Source organism: Aulonocara sp. 'chitande type north' Nkhata Bay, linkage group LG13 (genome assembly GCF_057382095.1).
Source record: "Aulonocara sp. 'chitande type north' Nkhata Bay isolate Kocher_YH1m ecotype deep benthic linkage group LG13, A_spYH_male_GT1.1, whole genome shotgun sequence".
NCBI lineage: Eukaryota > Metazoa > Chordata > Actinopteri > Cichliformes > Cichlidae > Aulonocara > Aulonocara sp. 'chitande type north' Nkhata Bay.
Genome location: NC_141356.1, coordinates 7,351,847 through 7,374,420, shown reverse-complemented (window position 1 = coordinate 7,374,420; position 22,574 = coordinate 7,351,847). Strand labels below are relative to the sequence as shown.

The window sequence follows — 22,574 nt, the reverse complement described above, 5'->3', positions numbered from 1 at the left end:
AATTTAGCATTTTTACGGTCAAACAAACACAATTTAAATTAAAAAGAAAAAAAAATATCAGCTTCGTGTTTCGCTCACTTAAAATATTTTTGTCTAAATATTACGAGCTGTACCTGAAGGTAACGTGACTTTAGCATTTTCTTTATGCGCCATAATTTGTCACAAAATACGTTTTATGGTCGGCATATTCGATAAATTGAGCTGGCAAAATATTAATACAATTCATTTATTTTTATAGTTTTTCCTTCAAAGGAGAGGTTGGAATTGAGCACGTGTGTAATAACCTGCTCAACCGTGCCTCCAGTGACATAATCCAAAATGGCAGCCACCATCGGAAAACTGCTCAGGACCTCTGTAAGTGCAACTTTATATAACGTTACTTTGCATTTGTTATTCGCGCTGTTGCACATAAGTCATTAGTCAGTGTTGATAGCAGGTATTGATTAAAATAAATAAATAAATGAAAAATTGTCCTCCGCATTTATGTTTTGTGTGCTGCACATTTGAACCTGAGCACCAACTGACACTGGTGTCAACCCGCGGCAACTGCGCAAGCCTCGCTTCATAAGAAGAGCGATGAGTGGAGTTGTGGTTATACCTAAACAAAACCTTAAAAAATGACGTTCGTGTCTTATATAGAAACGTTAATTTCGCCATCTTGATGCATTGTGCTAGAATTTTCTATGGTAAGCAGGGTCAAAGTTATGAACTGAGTTGCCTTGTATTAAGATATAAAAAAAAGAAGCTCACTTGCAATTAATCCCATTAATTACACAAAGTCTTAAAGAAAGGAAGGCGGGAACACAGCAGAGGTTCAAATTTAGTATGATAATAATTACCACCTGTAGGCAACTGCTGTGTTCACTTTGTAGGCCATGACTAATATAGATTTATTATTATTATTTGTATGAATGGCAACAAAGCTGGGGCTGAATTGTGTTCAATATTAAGGCAGTTTGTTTTGCGTGATTGAGCTGTTGTTGAATTTTATTCTGCAGTCCACATGCTTCAAGAGCCCCAGTTTTTACTTTAAAGGTATGGTGTATAAAATCTCACCACTAGATGTCAGTAGATCCTGCTTTCCAACCCCTCCCAATATAAGTGCATAATCCTAGCTATGTTGGGCGCTGTAGGACAACCAAATCTGGCTGCTGTATATCTTAGTGACTGTTTACCTCAGTTGTGGTATATCTATGTCCATTTACTCTGGAGGAGGCTGTAAAACTTTGAAAGTAGTCTGAAGCAAGTCGATTAGTCAGTGAAGCTCACTTCTATTTGAAAGCAATACTGACGCGAGTTGTTGAGAATATCCTGAACCTTTATGTCAGCAAGCACCGATGATTTTGCTGCAGTTAGCCATCATTAGTGAAACTTTCTTTGGAGTGGATGTAACATTGTTGGACAGACATTTAGTGAATAAACTCCCATACAATGTGAGAATGTAATCAACATATTTATCAGATGGAACTCGAGCTGGCATAATGTTGGCTTATGACCAGCTGTTGTTGTTTTAGCCGGCTCATTATCAGCCGTTTGTTTGCATGTCTAACCTGCTACAGCTGGATGACAGTGTTCAGTGAGAGCATATTAGTGCAGTTTACCTAGTAGTGCAACGTTACGGTCCCCACCCTTTCCATCAGTCTACAGGTTTAACAACTCTTACAGCAGAAAACGTGCACAATCAGTAACATTTGGCACATGGCAGACATTAGCATTAACAACGATGATCCTCTATCTCGGTGGTGTAAATCTATTTTTGCTTTGTCCTTTTTGTTCTCCTTTTTTTTTCTTTTTTTTTCTTAAATATAGTTTATGCTGGTGGGGATGAGGGTCCCTTTCTGGAAGCCTCAGCCACTGTTTGCTGTCTGACTCATTAGAATAGCTTCCACATGTTGTACTTCTACACATAAACTGATTTATGTGGAGTCTTAAAAAAGGAAACCATACAGAAAAGTTTCAGACGCATCATAGTGGTTGATTCTTTGCAGGCTGTAAACCAGCGATGTCAAACTAATCTTACATCATGAGCCACATACAGTCCACTTTGATCTTACATGGGCCACATCAAAGAAATTCCTATTTTACAGTTTAACCTCCTAAGACCCAAACTCTTCCACGACATGAATTTTTAATTTCTCTTTGATATTTGGGCATATTGGGGCCTGACGAATGTAAAAACAAAGAATTACCAAATTTATTTATTTATTTATTTATTTTACCTTATTTTTGTTTTTAAGAAAAATAAGAGCTACATATGAGGATATTCATTTTAAAATTTGATAGAACAGTAGCAGTATAATGTCCTCGTAAGTGGATATCAGGCCCATGTAGAGCAAAATTGAGTATTTTAGTTTAAATAACCCAAAATGTGATGTCCACATATGTGGACGCCAGGTCCTAGGAGCTTAAAGAAGTTTAACTACAAATTCAACGTGCAAATATATTTTCTCCACATTATAAAGCTTTTTTCTTTTTTTTTCTCTTTTTTGTAGTAAGTGAAACGAAATGAACGAAATCGGTCAGCACAACTTTTTAGGTTTAAATTGTAAAAAATACATGTTGAAAATCGCATTTAAAATTGTTGTAGATCATGGCCTAGACTGCCCTGTAATTATAATACAAAGTTTTTGTTAATTTATAGAAAATGTCTTTTTTGTTGTTTGTTTCTGTAAATAAAGACATTTATCTATAGGGCCATTTAATTTTTTATCCTTTACTCAAGTAACAGAGGTTAATTACGCAATGTCTGTTACTTAAGTTGTAGTGTAAAAATCCAAAATCCACATTTTCCAAAGGTGCCTAGCGACCAGATTGGAGTCTTTGCTGGGTGTTATTTAGAGGTGGGAATCACCATACAGCCCACAATACGATATTATCACAATACTTAACGCACAATACGATATTATTGCAATTTTTTAAAAAATATTTTGCGATATTCAGATTCTGTACATAAAGGTAAACTTTATCAATATTCATTTTATCTAATAACAAAGTCTCACATTCAGTCTTTCTCTCATTTCAGTCAGTTTTATTGTTGACAAACTGAAAGGTTTGTATTACAGTCTAGTCCAACTTAACTGAATGCAACCATCTGGTACAATTATAGCTATTCTGAACTATGCAATTTGTGAAACCTATGCAGCCCCTTCAGCAACTGAAGAATTTGAAAGTAAATTAAAACAAAATATAATTTTACATTAAATAAAAAAGTTTTAAACTTAATTAAAATAAAACATGTCTTAAATTAAAATAAGTAATAAGTAAGTCATGTTTATTGCTGCCATAAAAAAAAAAAGTTAAACACATTTGGACAGTGTCAGAATTCTTGCTCAGAAAAAGGAGCTGATCAACATGCTCTGAAGTCAGAGCAGTTCCAGTCCACAAAAACTTTTTTTGTAACAAAATATCGATTTCTGCTGTCCCTGTATCGATACATTATTAGCAAACAAAATATCACAATACTACACACCCCCAGTGTTATCTTTGACAGCCCTGCTGTAAACGGCTTTGTTCTGGTGCCTTTTTTAATAGGGATTTTTACAGTGATGTACAGTAAATGAGTCACTGCAGGGGAACTGCCTGCATAGTTCAGAGCGCTAATGTGGTTTTATTCTGAGCTGATGATAAAATCATTGAGGTCCAGTGATTGCTGTCTCTGACTTTGATGCATGGTCAGGTTAAATGTAACGTCAATAATGCCTAACAGGGATTTCAGTATTCGTAAAGATACAGACTTCTGCAGATGAGTGTCCTTCAGTATGAGCTTTGATATCAATTATATGAATGAGGAAATAAAAACTGAGTGTCAGACAGCTGCTCCAGCTGCAGCAGGAGGGGAGGAGTCAGAGAAACTTGGTGTGGAGGACAGGGCACTCGTTACTGTTACTGCAGAGCGCGAGGATAACATGGACTAAAAATTCTAACTTTAGAAAGCTTTGTTGTGATTTATTTTTCCTTCTGTTAGTAACAGCACTTGCTGATATAAAATCCCTGCTGCGGTTTCACCGTTTGGGAGCCAAAGCAAGTGGATGACTTAGAAACTTACAGAGGCAGTGTAGCCTCAGTTTCCTCCTATTTTTGGAAATTCTCTTTGATATCCCAGCTAAGCAATTCGTTCAACAAGTTTTGAATAAAAAATAATTTCTTACCTAAAGGTGGTGCGTGTTGATAGACAGAATCTCCACACACACACACAGCGGGAATGTTTCCTCAAGCTACTCCAGAACACACTGTAGCCTACATATAACAGTACGGTGTCGCAAAAATAAATCCATTTAAATAATTCATAACCTATGTTGGAAGAAAAGTCACTTTAAAAAGTTAGAGTGGCACATGCGTTTTTGAAGTATTTATGGTGGCAGTGTATGTGCAGTAGGAACATTGAGATGTGCTGCTCACATAAAGTACTATCTGTATATAACATAGCAGTGGAATATCTCAGTGGGAGTATAGTAATTAAAGAATGAGCAGTACTCACAAAGACCTTGGTTTAGTTCAGTGTGGAGAAACTGTTGGGTTAGACCTTTAATTTTATCAACTCAAATTCATTAAATAACCTCTCATTTTAAAAGGTTTCTTAACAAGGCTTGTGTAATGCTGGAGGATCTTTCTTTCAGCACCACAATCACCTTTGCTCACTAGATTCTCAGGTGGTACCAATGAAGGTAAACCATGAAAAACACGATTAGAGGACATTTTCCTTTCACAGAGGACAAATTCTTTCACTCTTGAATGTATCTGCAAGCTTGAAAGCATTGATACCTTTTCATGTTCCAGTCGTCCTAAACCATTGTTGCAGTTAGTAAAATGGCAACTTGATAACTAAAAGAGCTAAATATCCTTCCAGATTATGGATTATTCATGTCATATTAATGTCTTTTTATTTATTTTTGAGGCGAGGGTTGCAGCAGGAGGGCTGAAAGTCGCAGCAGCTTGTCAGCATGGAGCCTGCGGGGCTGCAAGAGTCCTCACTGCTCCTGCACTCCAGAGATCCTGTTTCTCCACCAGTATGTACAGAACCAAAACACACAGCATGCAGTCAGAAATGAAACTGCCTGATTCAGCTCAGAATGATTTTTCTGTTTTCTACTTATATATAGCACACATCATGAGTTAGTCAACTGATCAAATAACTTACAGATGAAATGAAGTAAGTTATTTGCTTTCCAGGATAAGATGATAGCATTTTTCTCCCTATATTGTTTTTATCAATCTTATTCTGCAAAATAAAATATCGGGCAGTTTTACCAAACAGTTGGTTACAGCTGTACTCAAAAGGAAAAACTATAGTCATTATAATTAACTTTCCAGCAATATCAACAGTATTGTTATATTTCTGATCCTGGTTGGTTAAATTCTGCTCAAGTGTTCAGTGTTGTGGATATAAACTAAAAGCATTTGTTCAAATGTTAGCTTTGCTGTAATATCATGTTTGTTACAGCAGTTATGACAAAAAATACTCTTACTGTCATAAAATTGATGTGAGAGAATGATTCGACTTTTTATTTCTGATTTTTCTTGAACTCGTATGACGGCTGAATTTTTCAGAACTTTGCAACTCGGTTTTCTTTAGATAACATTAATGTTCTTGCTCTGTGTACTTAAAATACATTGCAGCAAACAAAGGGGAGATGTATCTATAAAACCAACTAAAGTCATGTTTGATGTTTGTGTGTTTCACTCTGCAAAAGCCTTGCTTTCCCACCCTCAACCCCACCCACCCATTGCCAGATAAACAGTGTAGATGTTTGTATGTCTGTGTCAAGCCAAACATTGACCAGATGACATTACAATAAATTACTGTTTTATCCAGCATGCATCTTATAGTCAGTTCTGTACAAAGGCAAATTGACAAAAAAAGAAGACTGTTGCATATCTTATATTGATAAATAAATAGAGTTTGACTTTGCTGTATCAGGCGCTTCCAGATGGGCCCCTGCTGTCACCCAGCCTGCGCCTGCTTTTAAAGGGACAGCTGTCCACAATGGGGAGTTCAAGGACATGAGCCTCGCTGATTTCAAGGGCAAATACCTGGTCCTTTTCTTCTACCCACTGGATTTGTGAGTATTTATAAGAATAATTTTCAGCATGAGATGAAGAAGTGAATAAAATGTTGGCATTAATGGCCTGAGATTTTCCAGTATTTCTGCAGATGTGCTATGATTTTTAATAAGTGCTTTTTATTTTTTGTTACACCACAGCACATTTGTGTGTCCGACAGAAATCATCGCATTCAGCGACAAGGCCAACGAGTTCCACGATGTCAACTGCGAGGTGGTCGGAGTGTCTGTGGACTCTCACTTCACCCACCTGGCATGGATCAACACGCCACGAAAGGTACATTCAGTGTAATAGTTATTCAGTAAGCGGCACACGGTGCAAGGTTCAGATCACTGTGCGTTCTCTATTCAGTCTCTGAAGTAGAACTTCAAGGAGCCTTTAGTAAATGACTGACCTCAGTGTGTTGTGCTTGCAGCACTTTGCAGTACTGTGAAATAATCTCAAAAGCTGTTATTTCTCGAACACTACTAGAAGCACTATGCAGCGTTTGTGTTCATGTATCTTTTTATGTTTTGTCAGGCTGGAGGCTTGGGAAATATCCACATCCCTCTGCTCTCAGATCTCAACAAGCAGATCTCCAGAGACTATGGTGTGCTGCTGGACGGCCCAGGAATTGCTCTGAGGTGAGTTCATTATGCGCTGTGAAACCACAACTATCAGTCCACAACTGGCTCACAGTACTAAAATATAAGACCAAAGACATAAAACACAAACCAGTAAAAATGTGCACAGCTGTAATAGGAACCCTAACAGAATCTGATAACGTGCATCACGGGGATTACTTTTTATAGAGCGTATTAAACAGTTTTTCTTTGATTTTTGCCATCCAGGAATGTTTCTGCCAGACTGTTTGTTTTGTAAAGTTCTATCCTCACGTCTTTTATTAAATTTTATTTTACATGGTCAGTTTGTATAAAGGCTTTAAATGGTAAATGTCATACATTCACACCCACAGTTCCACAACTCCGTCATCTATACCCAAAAAAAACTTAGAAAAAGCTCTTTTTTTTTTTTTTAATGTCTGGAAAAGTGACTAATGTTGCTGCTACTGTTATCATTGTTGATTTAAATACCCAGTCCTCTGGGTATTTTTAATTTGAAGACAGGGAATATTATGCAACAGGCCTTAAAGTGTGTTTTCTCTCATTTGGTGGGTTTATCCAGATATATCACCAAGTGTTGCAATAGTGCCTGTAACTGGTCTTTTATGTAATTGCTCAATATTGAAGGGAGAACCTTCTAACACTGTTTATAAGCTTGGGGAAACCTGAAGTCACTTGGATGAGTGACGAAATGTTTCTTCCACTGAAAATGCTACGTCCAGATGAACAAAATCAACCTTTTGGGATTTCCTTACCTGGATGATTGAGCATGCATCGAGACCTAAACTTGTTTAGAAAGATGTCTGATGTTTTTGGTTTTTTTCCTTTAGGGGACTCTTCATCATTGATCCAAATGGCGTGGTGAAGCACATGAGTGTGAATGACTTGCCAGTGGGCCGCTGTGTTGAAGAGACTCTTCGTCTAGTGAAGGCCTTCCAGTTTGTGGAGACTCACGGGGAGGTGTGTCCGGCCAGCTGGACCCCTCACTCCCCAACAGTGAGTACACCTGGGCTCTGTGTTTCAGTCCATTCAAGGCTATAACAGCTAATGTGGATTTGATACCATACACTTTTTTTTTTTTTTTTCCTCCTTTCTCAGTTTTTGTAATGTTTGTTTTTCAGATCAAACCAACACCAGAAGGATCCAAGGAGTACTTTGAAAAAGTCAACTGAACACTTCACAGCAGATTGAAGGCTTAAACGTGGTACAAATCTAGAAATATACTGAGTTTACACTTTAGCATATGCATTTACTCATAACATCGGGATGCTCTAATAAACAAACGCTTTATAAACCACAGCTCTTTGTCTTGAATAATGCACCAGACCACAGAATAAAGTGGTCTTCATGTTTGTCTTATTTTTCCTGCCATAACTTCATCATCTTAGCTGCCTCTCCTTAGTGGTCCAGCTAGGACTATAATGCTGTAGTCTAGAAATAAATGCTGTAGACTGTTCTAATCAGGTTCAACAGTATTTACCATCAAAGTCAAGATCACGCTTTAATAACCCCTGTACATAAACATGTTTATTTTCTTTTTACAGCAAGTTAATATGGAGGTTCAAAATGTCTAATCAGACATTGGTACACAACATGAGGTGCCAAAATCAACTTCAGTGGGGGAGAACTGGAAATCAAGAGAAAAAAGAAGGCAATGCCACTTCTCATACAAGTAGGGTACATACTGAATTTACACAAAATGGGGGGGAGCATTTGAAACACACCGCAGCACTGTGTGGTTATGAAAACATCTAGCTTTAAGTGTACATAAAGTTGAATTTGTACAGTATGTTTGCAGAAACAAAGCCACTGCCTCTTTCCGTTGAACATTCACAGACGATGTTTCGGGTTAGGCAACAGAACGTGATGGAAATGGCTTACCAGAAGATGTAGGGCCTTTTTAAGGCTTTAAATAACATATGGAATCAAAATAATGTGTCTAGAAAATCATCAAAATGCACCTTTCCATTTTGAAACCAAGAAGATGCCAACAATCAGGAAAAAGAAAAAAAAACTGACAGCGCTGAAGTGAAATCTGATTTGATGAAAACTTCATGCAATTTCAGGCAAGATGTAACAGCGCCACCAGCCCCACCCCAAGCACCAAACAAACAAATTGTTTTAACTGAACGATTCATTTTTGGAAGAAAGGAAAAAACAACACCCTGTAGTAAATCTGTACAACGAAAATACATTTGGGATCTACATCTAAAGGTACATTATTATGGTTATATACACTGCCCACCATCCATATATTATCTTTACATGTAGACTTCATTCAAACCCCCCAAACATTTAGAAAACATAAAACTAAACAGATAAATGGGATCACATCAAACATCCATTTTTAAAAAATCAGTTCTTGCTGTACCTCAGCTGTTGCTCAGTCCCTCTGTTCTTTGTCTGTACAGTAAACTACAGCAGGACTAAAATCTCTTGACTGGATGGACTGCTACCCTAACAGGGAGTTAAGAATAATTGAAATTGGTGAATGATTATTGGGTGAACATTTTTAGTTTTTTGTTTGTTTTTTCCCCAGTGGATTTCAATGGAAACAACCAATTGTACTATAGTAACAATAATTTGAGTGACTTCATGAATACAAAATGGACTTCAGAGTCAGAACACAAACACAAACCCAACTCTCCAATATTCTGACACAACAGAACAAAGGCTTTCAATACACTCAGGCCTCTTCACTGAAGAGAGCTACACTATTCCATCAATATCACATGTACTGTATGTTCTCTGGTCTCAGGTGGGACTGGGTTGGAAAAGAGAAGCCATGTCAGCCTTAAACATTCGCCGCCTCCCTCAATGTTTGTTTGAAAGCAACTGATAAAAATCAAAAGTTGTGTTTGATATCTCTTCCGCAGGTCTCCTGTTGTTCACTATTGAGTTGCGCGTTGAAAATCTTTCAGAGAGGAGAAAAAAAATATGGAAAAACTACATTGTACAAAGTGAGATTCTCACAATCTCTTTGCAAGAACGAAAAGTAATAAAGAATGACTTGTGCCCGCCGTCTTTTGGGATACGCCTAGGCAAATCCATTAACATCCCTGTGTTGATGCTGCTTCACTTCTTAGTCAATTTTCACATTTGTGTAAATCTTCCTCACAAAGGCACTTGTTCCCATGTATCCTACGGCACCTGAAAAGCAAAAGATGATCTGTGAGCAAGTTTCTTTTTGTTTGACAGCACCAGGTATCAAACTCTGCTGTTACTTTGCAGGTAAATCCATCACGAGACAGGATGATTACTGGTGAGGTATCCAATAAAGGTTTTAGCAGAGAAACGCACATCCCACATCTACAAAATGAGCATTCAGACACACAGCCAGCCCAGGAGGCAGTGTAGTACCTGATGCAGATCAGAGAAAGCTCCACAAAGGTCCTTCAAGGTACATGAGTGTCAGCCTTGGCTTATTACTCTTTCAGCTGAAAAATGAGTTTGGCTTGCAGCTGGTGGGGAAAAGACTACTTAGCTGCACTTAGAGCTGAATAACCGATGTAGAAAATAAGATTTCTCTAAAAAGATAATTGGTTTCATGCAAGAACTACCTGTATGTACATACGACTAACATTTTTCATACTGAATAAGCCTAAATCATATACAGTCAGTGTGCTTTTCTCCATGTTTGACTCAAGCCCAACTATGAATGAAATTTCAGGTTAACATCGTTTATAGGGAGGTGTGAAAAGCTTTTATTAGATTGCTGACCGTAGCAGATGTCTACTGTACTTCTATAGCCCCCTCCATTGTACCACCTGCTGTTTAATATTTTCACGTCCATCTCTATGACTGTCACGTCCCCTCGACCACCACCTGTCTAAACCGTAAACCACTTTCTGTTTGAGCAACAATTCTCCTTTATTCCTGTCGCAGTACCGTGCGCGTCTAACAATAAAATGTCAGCAGTTGTATTAATATCTTCAAATTATTGAGGTCCCCCGTGTCTGCTGACAGACTTCCCAGATTCTCTTGATTTCTGACAGCTAGACTTGCAGCTTGATATACAAAAATAATCCACCTGGGATGATAATTTGCAGCAATCTTTGGAGAATTTGCACAAGATCACAAAGGCACTCCCATTCATGAGCAGGTGGCATTCTTCATGTGAAAATGAGCAATTTAGAGGAAACTTGTGCAGGTAAGAGGAAAAGCAAACCTTGCAAGACATGAATTTAAGTAAAACTGTAAAAATAGTCATGTTAAATTATGGAAGCTGCTGCTTCCTGCCTTTAACATTTTTTAAAGGCAGGAAGCAAAAGGCATGTTTCAGTCACTAAGAAGTAAAGCGAGGTTAAATCCTCTAAATGGCCAAATTCAACCACAAACTGTCAATGTACAGTGTGAATGCTGCTAATAAACGGTTCTTGCTGTGACAGTGATCCATCAAGTATCACCTCAATATTTGCATTTTTACACCAATCAAATTGATCCACAAGTTCTCCAAATGATATTTAAAAAAAACAAAACAAGACAAAACCGCACTCTGAGATATTTGAAAACTGAACTTCAGTGAAAGGTGAAATTGCTCCACACTATGAGTAAGATGCAGTGTAAGAACTGTCTCAGTCTCTGTGCTCAGAGGGCGGGGAATGTGATGAGGAAATTGAGAAATCTTGAGCAGAATTTAATGTCAGACTATTTTTTATGGCGTCACGCCTCACTGGCACAAATAACACTCCTTATTTGTATGTTTCCAATAAAGTGGATGTGTTATCAACATGTGACACGAAGTGAGACGTGGTAGTTGAGATTTTAGCCCATCATGTATTCATCACATCTATTTATTTCTTTTCTCTTTTGTTAAAATGAACTGTGTGTAAAGTCACATAAACACAAAACCAACCCTTTATAAATGAGACCACTGGTGTTTATGCAGTGAACAGCTATTTACATTTGGCAGAACATCTAATAGTTCCTATTCTGAGATGAGTCTTCAACAAACTCTGAGTTTAAAAATAAATTCAAAGTTGATTAACTTTGAGTTTCTTGTTCCAGACCAGCTGAGTGGAGTAAGTTGAATCAACTCTGAGTATGTTCACCCCGAGTTAAGCATGTGAGAGTGGAGAAAGAAAGCATCATCAATGGAGCTCTGATACCACAGTTCACTATGGCAACGGGTGAATAAAAAGTGTTATTTAAATCCAGTAAACCAAGGGATATGAATGTGTGTCAGTGTGGACCGTGACAGTCATCTTAAAAAGCAAAGAAGAGAAAAGAGATTTTAATGAGCTTGGTCTGCTGTCACCATCATAGAGAGAATAAAAGTTTGATAACACACATGTGTGCGCGTGTGTGAAGTTCAAAGCTGGATCATCACTTACCCGGCTTGAACTTTCATTAAATGAAGCTTGAATTCTAATTTTAGGTTTGATATTTAAATCTTATTATTTAGCTTTAACCCTACGGGGCCAGAGTGTAGGTGAGAGAAACTGAAGACAGTAGCAGACTGCAGGGTGGATCCACCTTCAAGACACGTTTTTATTAAATTAAAACATTTTTTCCCTCCCTCTCTCTTCTACAGTTTATGAACATTGAGTTGTTTGAAAAAAATATTATCTGGAAAAGTTAAGCCATTATAAATGGATCCAGACAGGATGAACCTAAACTGGATGAGGGCCTGATCTGGTCTGAACCTGTGATCTATTCATCTATTTTGGATCTCTTCTGCTTTGCAAGTAGACTTCGGTCCGTTTGCTAATCTGTTACAGAGCCTATGCCTTTGGGCAGATCCTGTTCTCTGTCGACCCACTGAGACTGATTTGTGATTTTTTGTGGGAAATATGTTGAGATTCAGAGTCTGAATTAAAAACCTTTGAACATGTTGAAAGCATGTAACAACTGAATCTCAAGCTGTGAACAAATTTCAGCAGATATGTTCAGAATACAGACTGCTTGCAGCTGCATATAAAAAGACACTTTAAATACATTTAGTCCAGTTTTCAGGTCTTAAAATCATCTTCACTCAAATATTCACCATCTCCAAAATCCCAGCTTTGACAGACATTTCCCCCCCATCAGTGTGGCTTTTACAACACGACAAATGATTGACAACAGATCATATATTATGCATCTTTATACAGATGCAAGCTATTATGCAGATGCATTTAAGTTAAACATTAACTGCAACAGTAATGTTTCAGAGGAACTGACTAAGAGTCTGACTGCTGGATTACTGTCCACAGAGTAAGAAACATGTAGACTACATAGACTTTATTCTGAGCTGTCTGTCTCTATCCTTATATATTGATGAGTGAATGGCTGTAACAGCCCTGATGTGATTTTTTTTTCCAACCTAACTTCTAAGGTGGGATTTCACTGTTTCTAAAAACAAACATCTGCCAATTAAGTTGTTTTTCCATTTGCTCTTAGATGGACTTTACAAATGAGGAATGAGTGAGTGTCAATCAGCTGGTTTAGGTGCAGAGAAAAACTCAAGAGTTTTTTAGTTCAATGATCCGTTACCACGGTAACCAACTTAGTTAACTTTTTTCCTGGCACAGAAAACCAGGGTTTTCATCTCATGGTTAACAAACTCAGAGTTAGCTAAACCTGCTTCATGGAATAGGGCCTGGACCTACTACGATATAAAATTAGGTGGACGTAAAACTTACCACACATGATTCCCAGGGCAGTGCTAAACACAGCCATGTAGCCAAAGTAGAAGGATGTCTGGAACAGCCCATACATCCTGAAATACAACAGGTTAAAATGTAAGAGGTGTGTAAGATGTAAGCACTTCTACAACAGGATGTTTCATCGGATTAATAAAGAGTAAAACTCACTTAGTTTTGAAGAAATAGTAGTAAAAGGAGTACATGTACACATAAACAGCAGTGGATGCAGCAGAGAGGAAGCTCGTCCATTGCCTGGAAGAGAGGGACAAGCAAACGAGAAAGAGGATTGATGACAGGGTGACAATGCCTCAGTTTTGTGGCTGATATTCCAGAGATCCATGTGGGGGAAAAACTCACCATCTGTAGTCCTCAGCATTGAGAAGAAAGTATGTACACACAATGGTGACACACACAGTCACAATGCACAGGATAACCAGGACCAGCATCATGAAGCCATACACATAGTAGATTTTGTAGGCCCAGAAAGATGTGAAGATGAAGTACCTGTCACATGAGGACAAAAACAAAAAACACTTCAACATGGCTGTCTGGATCATTTTAAACAGAGTCCCTCAGTAACACTGCAATACACTTACATTTCTATGAAAATGGAACCAAAAGGAAGGATTCCTCCAAGGCACACGATGACAGCTGGCTCCATGAACCTGAGAGCACAAAATTCAACATATTGACGTGGCCGTGTATCCTTGAGTGTTCGTGTCAGAGTCCCCCTTCAGGGTAAGGACACATGACAAATTGTGTTACGAATGCGAGAAGGGGGAAAAGTTGACAGATTGGAAATTCAAGTAGAGTCAGACAATGGCCTTAGGTCACATCTACCTTTTCCATTTGGCAGCAAGCCACAGTGCTTGGCAGAACGTTGTAAATGTTAATAAACCTGCAGTCGATCGCTTTTCCATATTTCATAACCTAAAAGTGTTTGTGCAGACAGCTAAAATGTTTTGAACTTTAAACCTGACATCTGGCAACTTAAACACAGGCCATTCAACACCTTGTGTCACCTGCATCGAGTACGACATTCTCACTGCCCACTGATCCGATAAGCTAAGCCTCCATCTTCTGACATTTTATAAACAAAATAAAGGACACCTGCCACTTACGAGAATCATAAATAACTCTCCCCTGACCGGTGCCCCTTACAAACTAACACTAACGGCACTTGGGGCAGGGTCTGCATGAGAGAATTATTTTAGGGATACGTGTTCTCATTTACATCGTAGAGGGACAACACTAAAAACAAAAACTGTTGAAAGCGGTGACCTCAGGGTAGTCTTAAGTTCCAGTTACACTCTATCCATTATCTGACCCCACGTCTCTGTCACTAATAATAATAATTGGATTTATATAGCTCTTTTCAAGGCACCCAAAGCGCTTTACAATACCACTATTCATTCACTCTCACATTCATACACTGGTGGAGGCAAGCTACAGTTGTAGCCACAGCTGCCCTGGGGCAGACTGACAGAAGCGAGGCTGTCATATCGCACCATCGGCCCCTCTGGCCAACACCAGTAGGCAAATAGGGTAAAGTGTCTTGCCCAAGGACACAATGACCAGGACAGAGAGCCCAGGGATCGACCCGGCGACCTTCCGGTTACAGATGCGATTCCCAACCCCCTGAGCCACGGTTGCCCACGTCTCTGTCACTAAGGCAAAGACAACTGCGACTGTCCACGTCAAACCACACCTACCATTTCTTCTCAGGGATCGGCCGCGGCACAGCATTAACTCGGCAGGGAAAGTTGGGCTGGCCAGACAGATTCCTCCCCAAAATTGTTCCCACGAGGTTCAGAGGCAGGATGACAAAGAAGCAGATACAGCAGACAGCAACCTGCAAAGATGACAAACATTTAATTGTTTTAGTTGGGCGGTCTGTATTTACGGCCATTATCCAGGGTGTTTCACATCCCCAATCAGTTGTTTTAATTTTGTTGACTGTGTTACAGAAGTTAATGTTCACTGCGTGATCTTATGGTACAAACTCAAATGTTCATTAAACTGGAAGAGTAACAGATGAATGGATTTCATCAGCAGATGTCCTAGATGTTTCTGAGGTTTGGCTGAGTCAGGGGAACAATGGCTATTTCATGACACTTTTGATTGATCAGCTCTGCAGCGCTGAGTGGAGCAAACAAACAGCTGTTTGTAATTTCTGTAATTAGCAATTTAAAAAATATGTGAAATGTTTGTGTGTGTGCATTTTTTATTGCTGTAGTGTCTGAAAACATTTGGCACTGAATGAAGAAATAAAGCAAACAGAATTAAAACTCTACAGTGGGTTTGGGACTCTAGTGTCATAAATATCAGTGTGCATATTGTGTTTCAATTTGTTAGTACACTTTTCTCATTACTTCAGTTGTGTTCCCCTGCATGACTAAATCCCATTGCTGATACCAGAGATCTATGCGGCCACACAATTTAAATGCTGGCTCTTGACTTGGAGGATGTTCTTCATAACATTGTGGTTTTTAGGGAGGTGCTGCAGTGTGAAATCCCACCATGGTTCCAAATGGGATGGCTCTGGAGGCGTGGTAGTAGATAGCAATGAAGTTGATGAAAAAGGCAGTCCCGCACACCATGGCTGGGATCATAAAGGCCCCAATGAACATTTGTTTAATCCATCTCCTGCCTGTATTAAGCCAAAAAATAAATAAATAAATCAGACGGCAAAACACGACAAACTGCTTTATTAGGGCATGTCACACATATTTTGTTTGTAAGAAAACAAACTATTTTATTACCTCCTTGTTTTGCATACAAACTTCCCCCGAAGTAGCCATTGACAGGAGAGGTTGCAGCATACACAAAAATGGCTGTGCTCAGCATGGATCCTCTCCTACAGGGAAAAGAAAAAGTTAGGCCAAGTGAAGACCACTCCCCTTGGCGTTGCATATAATTTTTGTAGTATTTTATAGCACACTTGCACCCAATTCTTTGTCTAAAACAAAAGAAGAAAGATAGAAATGAACACTTGATTCCTTGATTTACAAAATGGTTACCTTCTTTTTTTTTTAATTTCCTCTTATTTATACACAAATGATAATTAATTATTCTTTTTCTGTCTTCTTTCTATTTTCCTAATCATTTTGTTAATGTTAAGCATGACAGACTACAACAAACTAACGTAAGTTAGCAGACCCCTCAAAATGTAAGGTAATGCTTTTTTAACAAGTTAATGCAAGTTCCAAGAACACCTCTTTCAACATGTAGCTCCCAAATATAGCACAGATGTTCTTTTTTCTACAATCCCGTTTCAGAGTCTGTAGCTTTAAAATCAACTGAGCTGCTGCTGTTCACACCTCTTCTAGGAAAAGGTATGACAGTGAAATGAAGCCAATGGGAGCAGCACAGTATCTCTCCCACTTCTTTGTCTGAGTGATCTTATTAAATGTTATTATCAAGATCACAGCACGTCTTTAACTTTCTCAGATGTTATAATATAAAGTCTGGATTTATAGAGGGGAAAAAATGGCTTGCATGTGACACCAGGTTAACAGTCCTTCATACCCATTCTCTGCAGTGACGCAACACAAAAACACAACCCGCACAAAACTCTTGTCTATTGGCTTCAGTCATCAATCTTAAAAGTCTCCATTTTCCAATTGTTCTTCAATATTAGCATTTTGAGCCTTACATCAAAAGGTAATTGTAACCTTAGCCACATTAGCCACTAGACATACCAGAATGGGATTTTTACCATAGCTGTGGAGACTAAAAATAAAAGCCAACAACTCAGTCTTCACTTCTGCAAGAGCCAAGACTGCATGAAATGATTTCTTGGGATTATTTAGAATACTTTCACTGCCTTCCCATGCTGCCAGACAACTTTTTTTTGACTGAGAAACTGAAGTCATTATATCACTATAAAGCCAGCAGACTCTGCAAACAAAAACTGTATTTTTACTTTAGCTTATTTGTTTTGCTGTAGAACTTTTTAAAACACAGAATAATGCACTTTCTATATTTTTCAGGCTAAACAAAGAAAGCGAATAAAATTCGTAGAGGCTTTTAAACCTGGGAGCTCATGTAGTTGTGGGGGTGCTAGAAGAGAGCAACTTTTCACAACTTTACACAAAAATGAGCATTTTCACAGTACATATTTTCCTGATTATTTCATATTTGAATTTTAGCTGAATGATTTAAACCTTGCTCTTTGATAAAACCGTAAGTGAGAGAAGACAAAGACTTTTGATAAGGGATCCAATACACAGAAATCAACTTTGCAACTAAAAACCAGATCAAAAACAGTCCTCAGCGAAATCTTACAATCATAACAAAATGTTCAATTACTCACTCTGTGTACAGATCCTCAACCATAGCGACGATGATAACGATGAGGGAGACTGAGAAAATCTGGCAGCCGGAGCCAATAAGTGAAGAGAAGATCAGTGGATGGCTTGACGGCCTAAACACATCTCCATGTACCTGCTTCCACCCATATTCGTCTCCAAGGTCTCTATCCTGTTGGTACAAAGCAACATAAGGAAACTGAGAGAAAAGCGTGATGAGGGGAAAAAAACAACAAGAACAGATCTTAGTTCCATGTTAAAGCATGCAAGTACAGCCAAAGTTTACCATGTCATCCATTTCCTCCTCTTTGCTGTATCTGGCATAGTCCTTTCTTAGCGTTCTCATAAGAATCATGGACACCAGACCCACCAAGAAAATGACCATCATGAAGGAATTAAAGATGGAGAACCAGTGAATCTAAAAAAAATATATATAGTAAAATCAAAAATTTTCTTTAAGAGCAACACTGGAAAGCTCTTTGCATCAAAACAGTACATCAAATAGCCACACTTGAGTAAAACAAATGAGTTATGACGCTGCATGGAAAACAAAACAAAGACTCTTATTGAGCAGGTTGGTCATTTACATTACATCTGTTGCAAGGCTCAACTTGCATCTTCTGAAATGTCATACAGAGTTGTGCTATTACAACAAGCCATTGGTATCCCCACTGGCATGAGGAAGCATGTGAAACACCACAAAAGTTATTTCACTCACTCTGTGCTGAAAGAAGGATGGATCAAGGTACTTGTCAAATCTGTCTTCAAACTTTACATCTGACTTCTTCCATTTCACCTGGATAGGAGAGGTTCATTGGCATTTATGCATGTGTTTACATGTCCTATGTATCCCCAAGAGAGTATAAGTCAAATATGGCAGATATACAATGATTTTTAGCTTCCCAGAATGTTAATCAAAAAGTACTCACAGAATAGGACATTGGGATTCTTGTGTTTGGCACAAGTCTGACTTTCCCTTCGCTGGTCAGATTTACGTCAACGATTCTATTGCCATTGAAGCCGATCTCTAGTTTCTTATACGTCCACAGGTAGTGCTCTTCTCCATTTTCATCTGCCTCACCAACAATACCTTAAAAAAAAAAAAAAAAAAAAAAAAACGAAAAAACAACTCGAGATCTCATTCAGCAGTGGTCCAATGGACAGGTGAAAATAAACGCTTTAGTTATACAACATTAACAATCAGGGTGCAAATGCCAAATAAAGGCCACTTTTGATAACTTTGTAACAGCATAATCTCTACTCACTTGTTACAGTCAGGATTTAGTTTTCATAAAAGGTCATTGCTGAGCAAAGAAGTCTGATGCAAAGCTAGAACTATGAATCTACTGTTGTGGCTATATATATGTCTGTTTAATGTTTAATGCCTGAAAAATTGTTCCACATTCTGCACCACAAATTAATGTAGACAGGAATTTTTGTTCTAGCATACATAATATTATGCAGGCGAGCTCACTTTAGTAAGCGGTACTACAAGTGAGCAAGTTCTGAAAGTGATGAACGACAGGTCTGCAATTGCTGAGCTAAATAACCCTGATAAACATCTCATAAAAGAAAGGCACACCAGTGCACTTCTCACACAATAGCAACCCGGATGTTAGACTTATAGATATTCATGACGCTCCTAATTATGCGACACATAACTCATCAACGTTTGAGCAAATACCAGCGCCCCTCCCACTTCCTTCTACATCAGCTTGCATAGTCTGTTTAAACAGGGTAGGAGTGGCACCATTGTACTACTCCAACATATGTGAGTGTTCACACTGACTGCTTGTTAGAGTGACAGTCTTGACTCAGTAACAGTAGTGAGTCATTAATATCCTTCTTTTGGTTTATATGAAACACTTTTGCACATGGGAAATGAATACTAAAAGCTGCAGGAGAATTTTTATGAGCTCTGTATCCAAATATTCAACTATTTTAATGTTCATTGGGTTGTTATTCAGCAATCAAATTGGAAATATAAACAATTTGTTGCCAATTTAACAATTGTTTTATTTTTAAGCTTCTTTGCAAAAGAAATAAAATACAAGATTGTATCCTACACATCTTAACAATGTCTTGCTTGTTTGGCACAGGAACAGCACTCTGACTCTTTCTGACATGTTCAGTGGGTGAGTGGACGGAGAGGTTTCAAAAAGTGAGACAGCAGCGGGGCACAGCGTGAGAGAAAAGTTAAACCTGCTGTTGCTTCCAACTTTCTCTCCGAGTTATCATTTTATACACAGATAAAGATGAAAAAACACCACAGCCATTGTCTTTAATACATGGGCTGAAGAGCTCACCTTGGGAAGTGTTTATTATTCTGGACAGCCCTAACACTCAGTACATCCAGTGTCTTTATTCACTTTATGTCAAAATGGTTCCACTCATTAGTATATTTTTCAGTCAGCATAATACCATAAAATTATTCTAAAACGTAAAGCTGTATATAAGCTAATCAACCGGTACACTGCACTAATTAAGCTGATTCAAAACAAAAACAATATGATACAACATAGACTAAATCTTGAGTGCCTTTTATTCTGACATTTGACACATGACATTGTGTCCGGTTACACCTCCCTACAACACCGGTAAAGAATAAATGGACCAGTTATCTCAAGAATAGGAACTGGTTTTACTTCTTCACCATCAGGATGAAAATGTCGGTCACTCTACTCTAAATATTACCACATCACCACTAATAGCCAGTAAGAGGGGATGCGTGAAATTCTGAGATGAGAGAGATGTTAAAAATAAATTTGGCTATGTTTTTTTTTGTTTGTTTGTTTGTTTGTTTTGTTTTTTTTTGGGGGGGGGGGGGGGGACTTTACTACTGCTGCATATTACTGTGAAAACAAATCTTTGTATGCTGTTGCAAAAAGCAATAAAAATATTGTTCACAAAAATAATAATTTTTCTATTTTTTTTTCATTGCTGTTGGATTTTGGTTTTTCTCCCTCTACTCCCTATACTGCTAGTAGTGAATGTAATCCTATGTGCTTACAGGGTAATAACAGTCAAAAGATGAATGTCGCCCAATATCAATCTTCAGCAGATTGACATTATACCTATTACATCTATAGTAATAAGAACACACCTCAGAAGCTAGACAAAACAAAAGAAACATGTAAAAGTAGATGTGTTAATAAAATAAAAAGTGGTTATCAACTTACCCCAGATTGGCAGGTCATCTATGTACATTTGGTACCAGTAGTGATTCTTTATGGCGTAGACAAAAGCATCTCGTTTGGCTTTGTCCAACTCTATTTCACAGTATGTTGACTGCATGACTTCCTCTACAAAGATAAAGATCACATTTTTAGTAAGTGTAGGAAGTTTTGTGGAATTAATAAAGCCAGACATCCAGAGACAAGAAACATTTTTTAGTTATAATGCTCTTGCTGATTCAAAAGTCCTAAAGAGGTGGAAGTCAGTGTAAGTACCTTTGAACTTTATTTGCAAGCCGCTGAATTCAAGCTCCACTCCCTGCAGAGCCTCTCCAAGTGTTTCATGGTAATGACTGATGGTCTTCTGGGAGCCCGCACAGAAGGGCAATGAGAAATACTTGTATGTCTCCTGTCGGTTGTGGTAAGGCCCCACTGTGTTCATCCATAAAACTACCTCCTCCTTATCTGTGTACTGCAAAAGGAAAACAGGAGGACTCTTATAATTAAATCCAGGAATGCTACACCAGTTCTGCAAGTACTGCTGATGTCCTATTCTTATTCTATCGATAGTGCACCAAAGAAACTTCTGTGAGTTGCCAACAACTTTTAAAACAATAGCAGCAACTTTCAGAGCACTATCGCGTTATAAATCATGCAAAGAAATGTAAATTTCAGGCTCTTTTCACACTGTTATCGAGCCATCCTCGTAGCACTATTGTGTGTTAGCTATGTGTACCACTGGCAAGGAAGTTCTCGTGAATGCAACATCCGCCTCTTTACTTAACAGCTTCCACATTAGCGCCCCATTTATAATTAAGACAATGTAATGCACATTATTATCTTGTTAGCCAGGTGTAATTAGGGAGGCTGGATCTGACAACGGAGAACAAAAGTAATATGAAGAGGGCCTTAAGTTTAATCGATGTCAAGAGTAAATGTTTTTCATTAATTGTGTTTGCGAGGCTAAACGGACGGCAGTTTTATAAATCTTGCCTTTGATTAACTAACTAACGTTAGCTACAGGCTAACTAGCTGCTAACTTAAGTGTAGCTTCCGCCGGTGCTCAAGTAAGGTTGCAAAGACCAGCTTGGAAGATGTGCTAACAAGCTAGCAAGCAAACGTTACTCATAAGCACTTAGGCCGATAAGTAGTGACAACTTAGCCGGCTAAATGAATGCCTACCCGTTTGATAGCTCACCCAGTATCAGTATATAACCCACAAAGACCAAGTCATGAACCCTGTCACGTTTATAATTCTGTTTTGTGGGGTGTAGCTAGCCGTCGCGGCTACAGTTAGCAGGTTACACAGAGCACAAACGTCCATTATTTTCAAGGCTCCCCCTTTTCAGTCGGCCTCTCAAAAAGGTGTCTTACCGTGTGGTCATGTTCGTCTGCGTCGACAGGTGATAAAGAACATACAAGTGCGAAAACCACCGCCGCTACCACCTTCCACCTGGAATATCCCATTATTTTCAGAAAAAAAGTGTACAGAAAGACTGGGGATGTTAGCTTTGCACGGCTATCCCACCTTCTTCCTGGTTGTATGACAGAGGCAATTTTTAGGGATGCTCTCGTACGCATATGGCGTAAGAGCCTCATGAGCGTTCGTCGTATGCACGTTCGATTGGCTGAAAAGAGGCACGTGGCTGACGACGTCCAGTCAGCGCAGAAAACGATGGATACACGGTGATTATAGAAACTCTGTCGGCGCATCTACCGCAACCTTCGGCCACGTCATCCGACTGCAAAGACTGGAGCTTCAACTTTGACAGAGAGCTGGTGCATGAAACATGATCCTCGAGT

General features: G+C 38.6%; 2 protein-coding genes across 2 annotated transcripts; one reads left to right on the top strand and one right to left on the bottom strand.

The window, feature by feature from the left end:
- The first annotated feature begins 219 nt into the window (after positions 1-219).
- prdx3 (peroxiredoxin 3) lies at positions 220-7,959 on the top strand. The gene is made up of 7 exons (XM_086258473.1): positions 220-354; positions 4,895-5,006; positions 5,918-6,059; positions 6,201-6,336; positions 6,580-6,683; positions 7,493-7,658; positions 7,784-7,959. Exons 1-7 carry the CDS (start codon positions 319-321, stop codon positions 7,832-7,834), a joined length of 747 nt encoding a protein of 248 aa, XP_086114599.1. The 5' UTR covers positions 220-318; the 3' UTR covers positions 7,835-7,959.
- Positions 7,960-8,174: 215 nt separating this feature from the next.
- tm9sf3 (transmembrane 9 superfamily member 3) lies at positions 8,175-22,505 on the bottom strand. The gene is made up of 15 exons (XM_086258466.1): positions 22,146-22,505; positions 21,048-21,243; positions 20,778-20,900; positions 18,528-18,688; positions 18,317-18,394; positions 17,885-18,016; positions 17,604-17,770; positions 16,051-16,145; positions 15,808-15,938; positions 15,001-15,140; positions 13,885-13,953; positions 13,646-13,792; positions 13,457-13,540; positions 13,286-13,362; positions 8,175-9,812 (listed from the first exon to the last, which is right to left on the bottom strand). Exons 1-15 carry the CDS (start codon positions 22,482-22,484, stop codon positions 9,745-9,747), a joined length of 2,007 nt encoding a protein of 668 aa, XP_086114592.1. The 5' UTR covers positions 22,485-22,505; the 3' UTR covers positions 8,175-9,744.
- Between the last annotated feature and the right edge of the window lie 69 nt (positions 22,506-22,574).

What these genes read in the sequence shown, in the direction of transcription:
- prdx3 (XM_086258473.1), top strand. Translation starts at nt 319, where the DNA reads ATGGCAGCCACCATCGGAAAACTGCTCAGGACCTCT. An exon ending in TTCTTCTACCCACTGGATTT is followed by an intron (nt 6,060 to 6,200) that starts GTGAGTATTTAT and finishes GTTACACCACAG; the next exon opens with CACATTTGTGTGTCCGACAG. An exon ending in GGACCCCTCACTCCCCAACA is followed by an intron (nt 7,659 to 7,783) that starts GTGAGTACACCT and finishes TTTGTTTTTCAG; the next exon opens with ATCAAACCAACACCAGAAGG.
- tm9sf3 (XM_086258466.1), bottom strand. Translation starts at nt 22,484, where the DNA reads ATGCGCCGACAGAGTTTCTATAATCACCGTGTATCCATCGTTTTCTGC. An exon ending in GAATCCCAATGTCCTATTCT is followed by an intron (nt 18,395 to 18,527) that starts GTGAGTACTTTT and finishes TCTCCTATCCAG; the next exon opens with GTGAAATGGAAGAAGTCAGA. An exon ending in CATCCTTCTTTCAGCACAGA is followed by an intron (nt 18,017 to 18,316) that starts GTGAGTGAAATA and finishes TATTTTTTTTAG; the next exon opens with ATTCACTGGTTCTCCATCTT.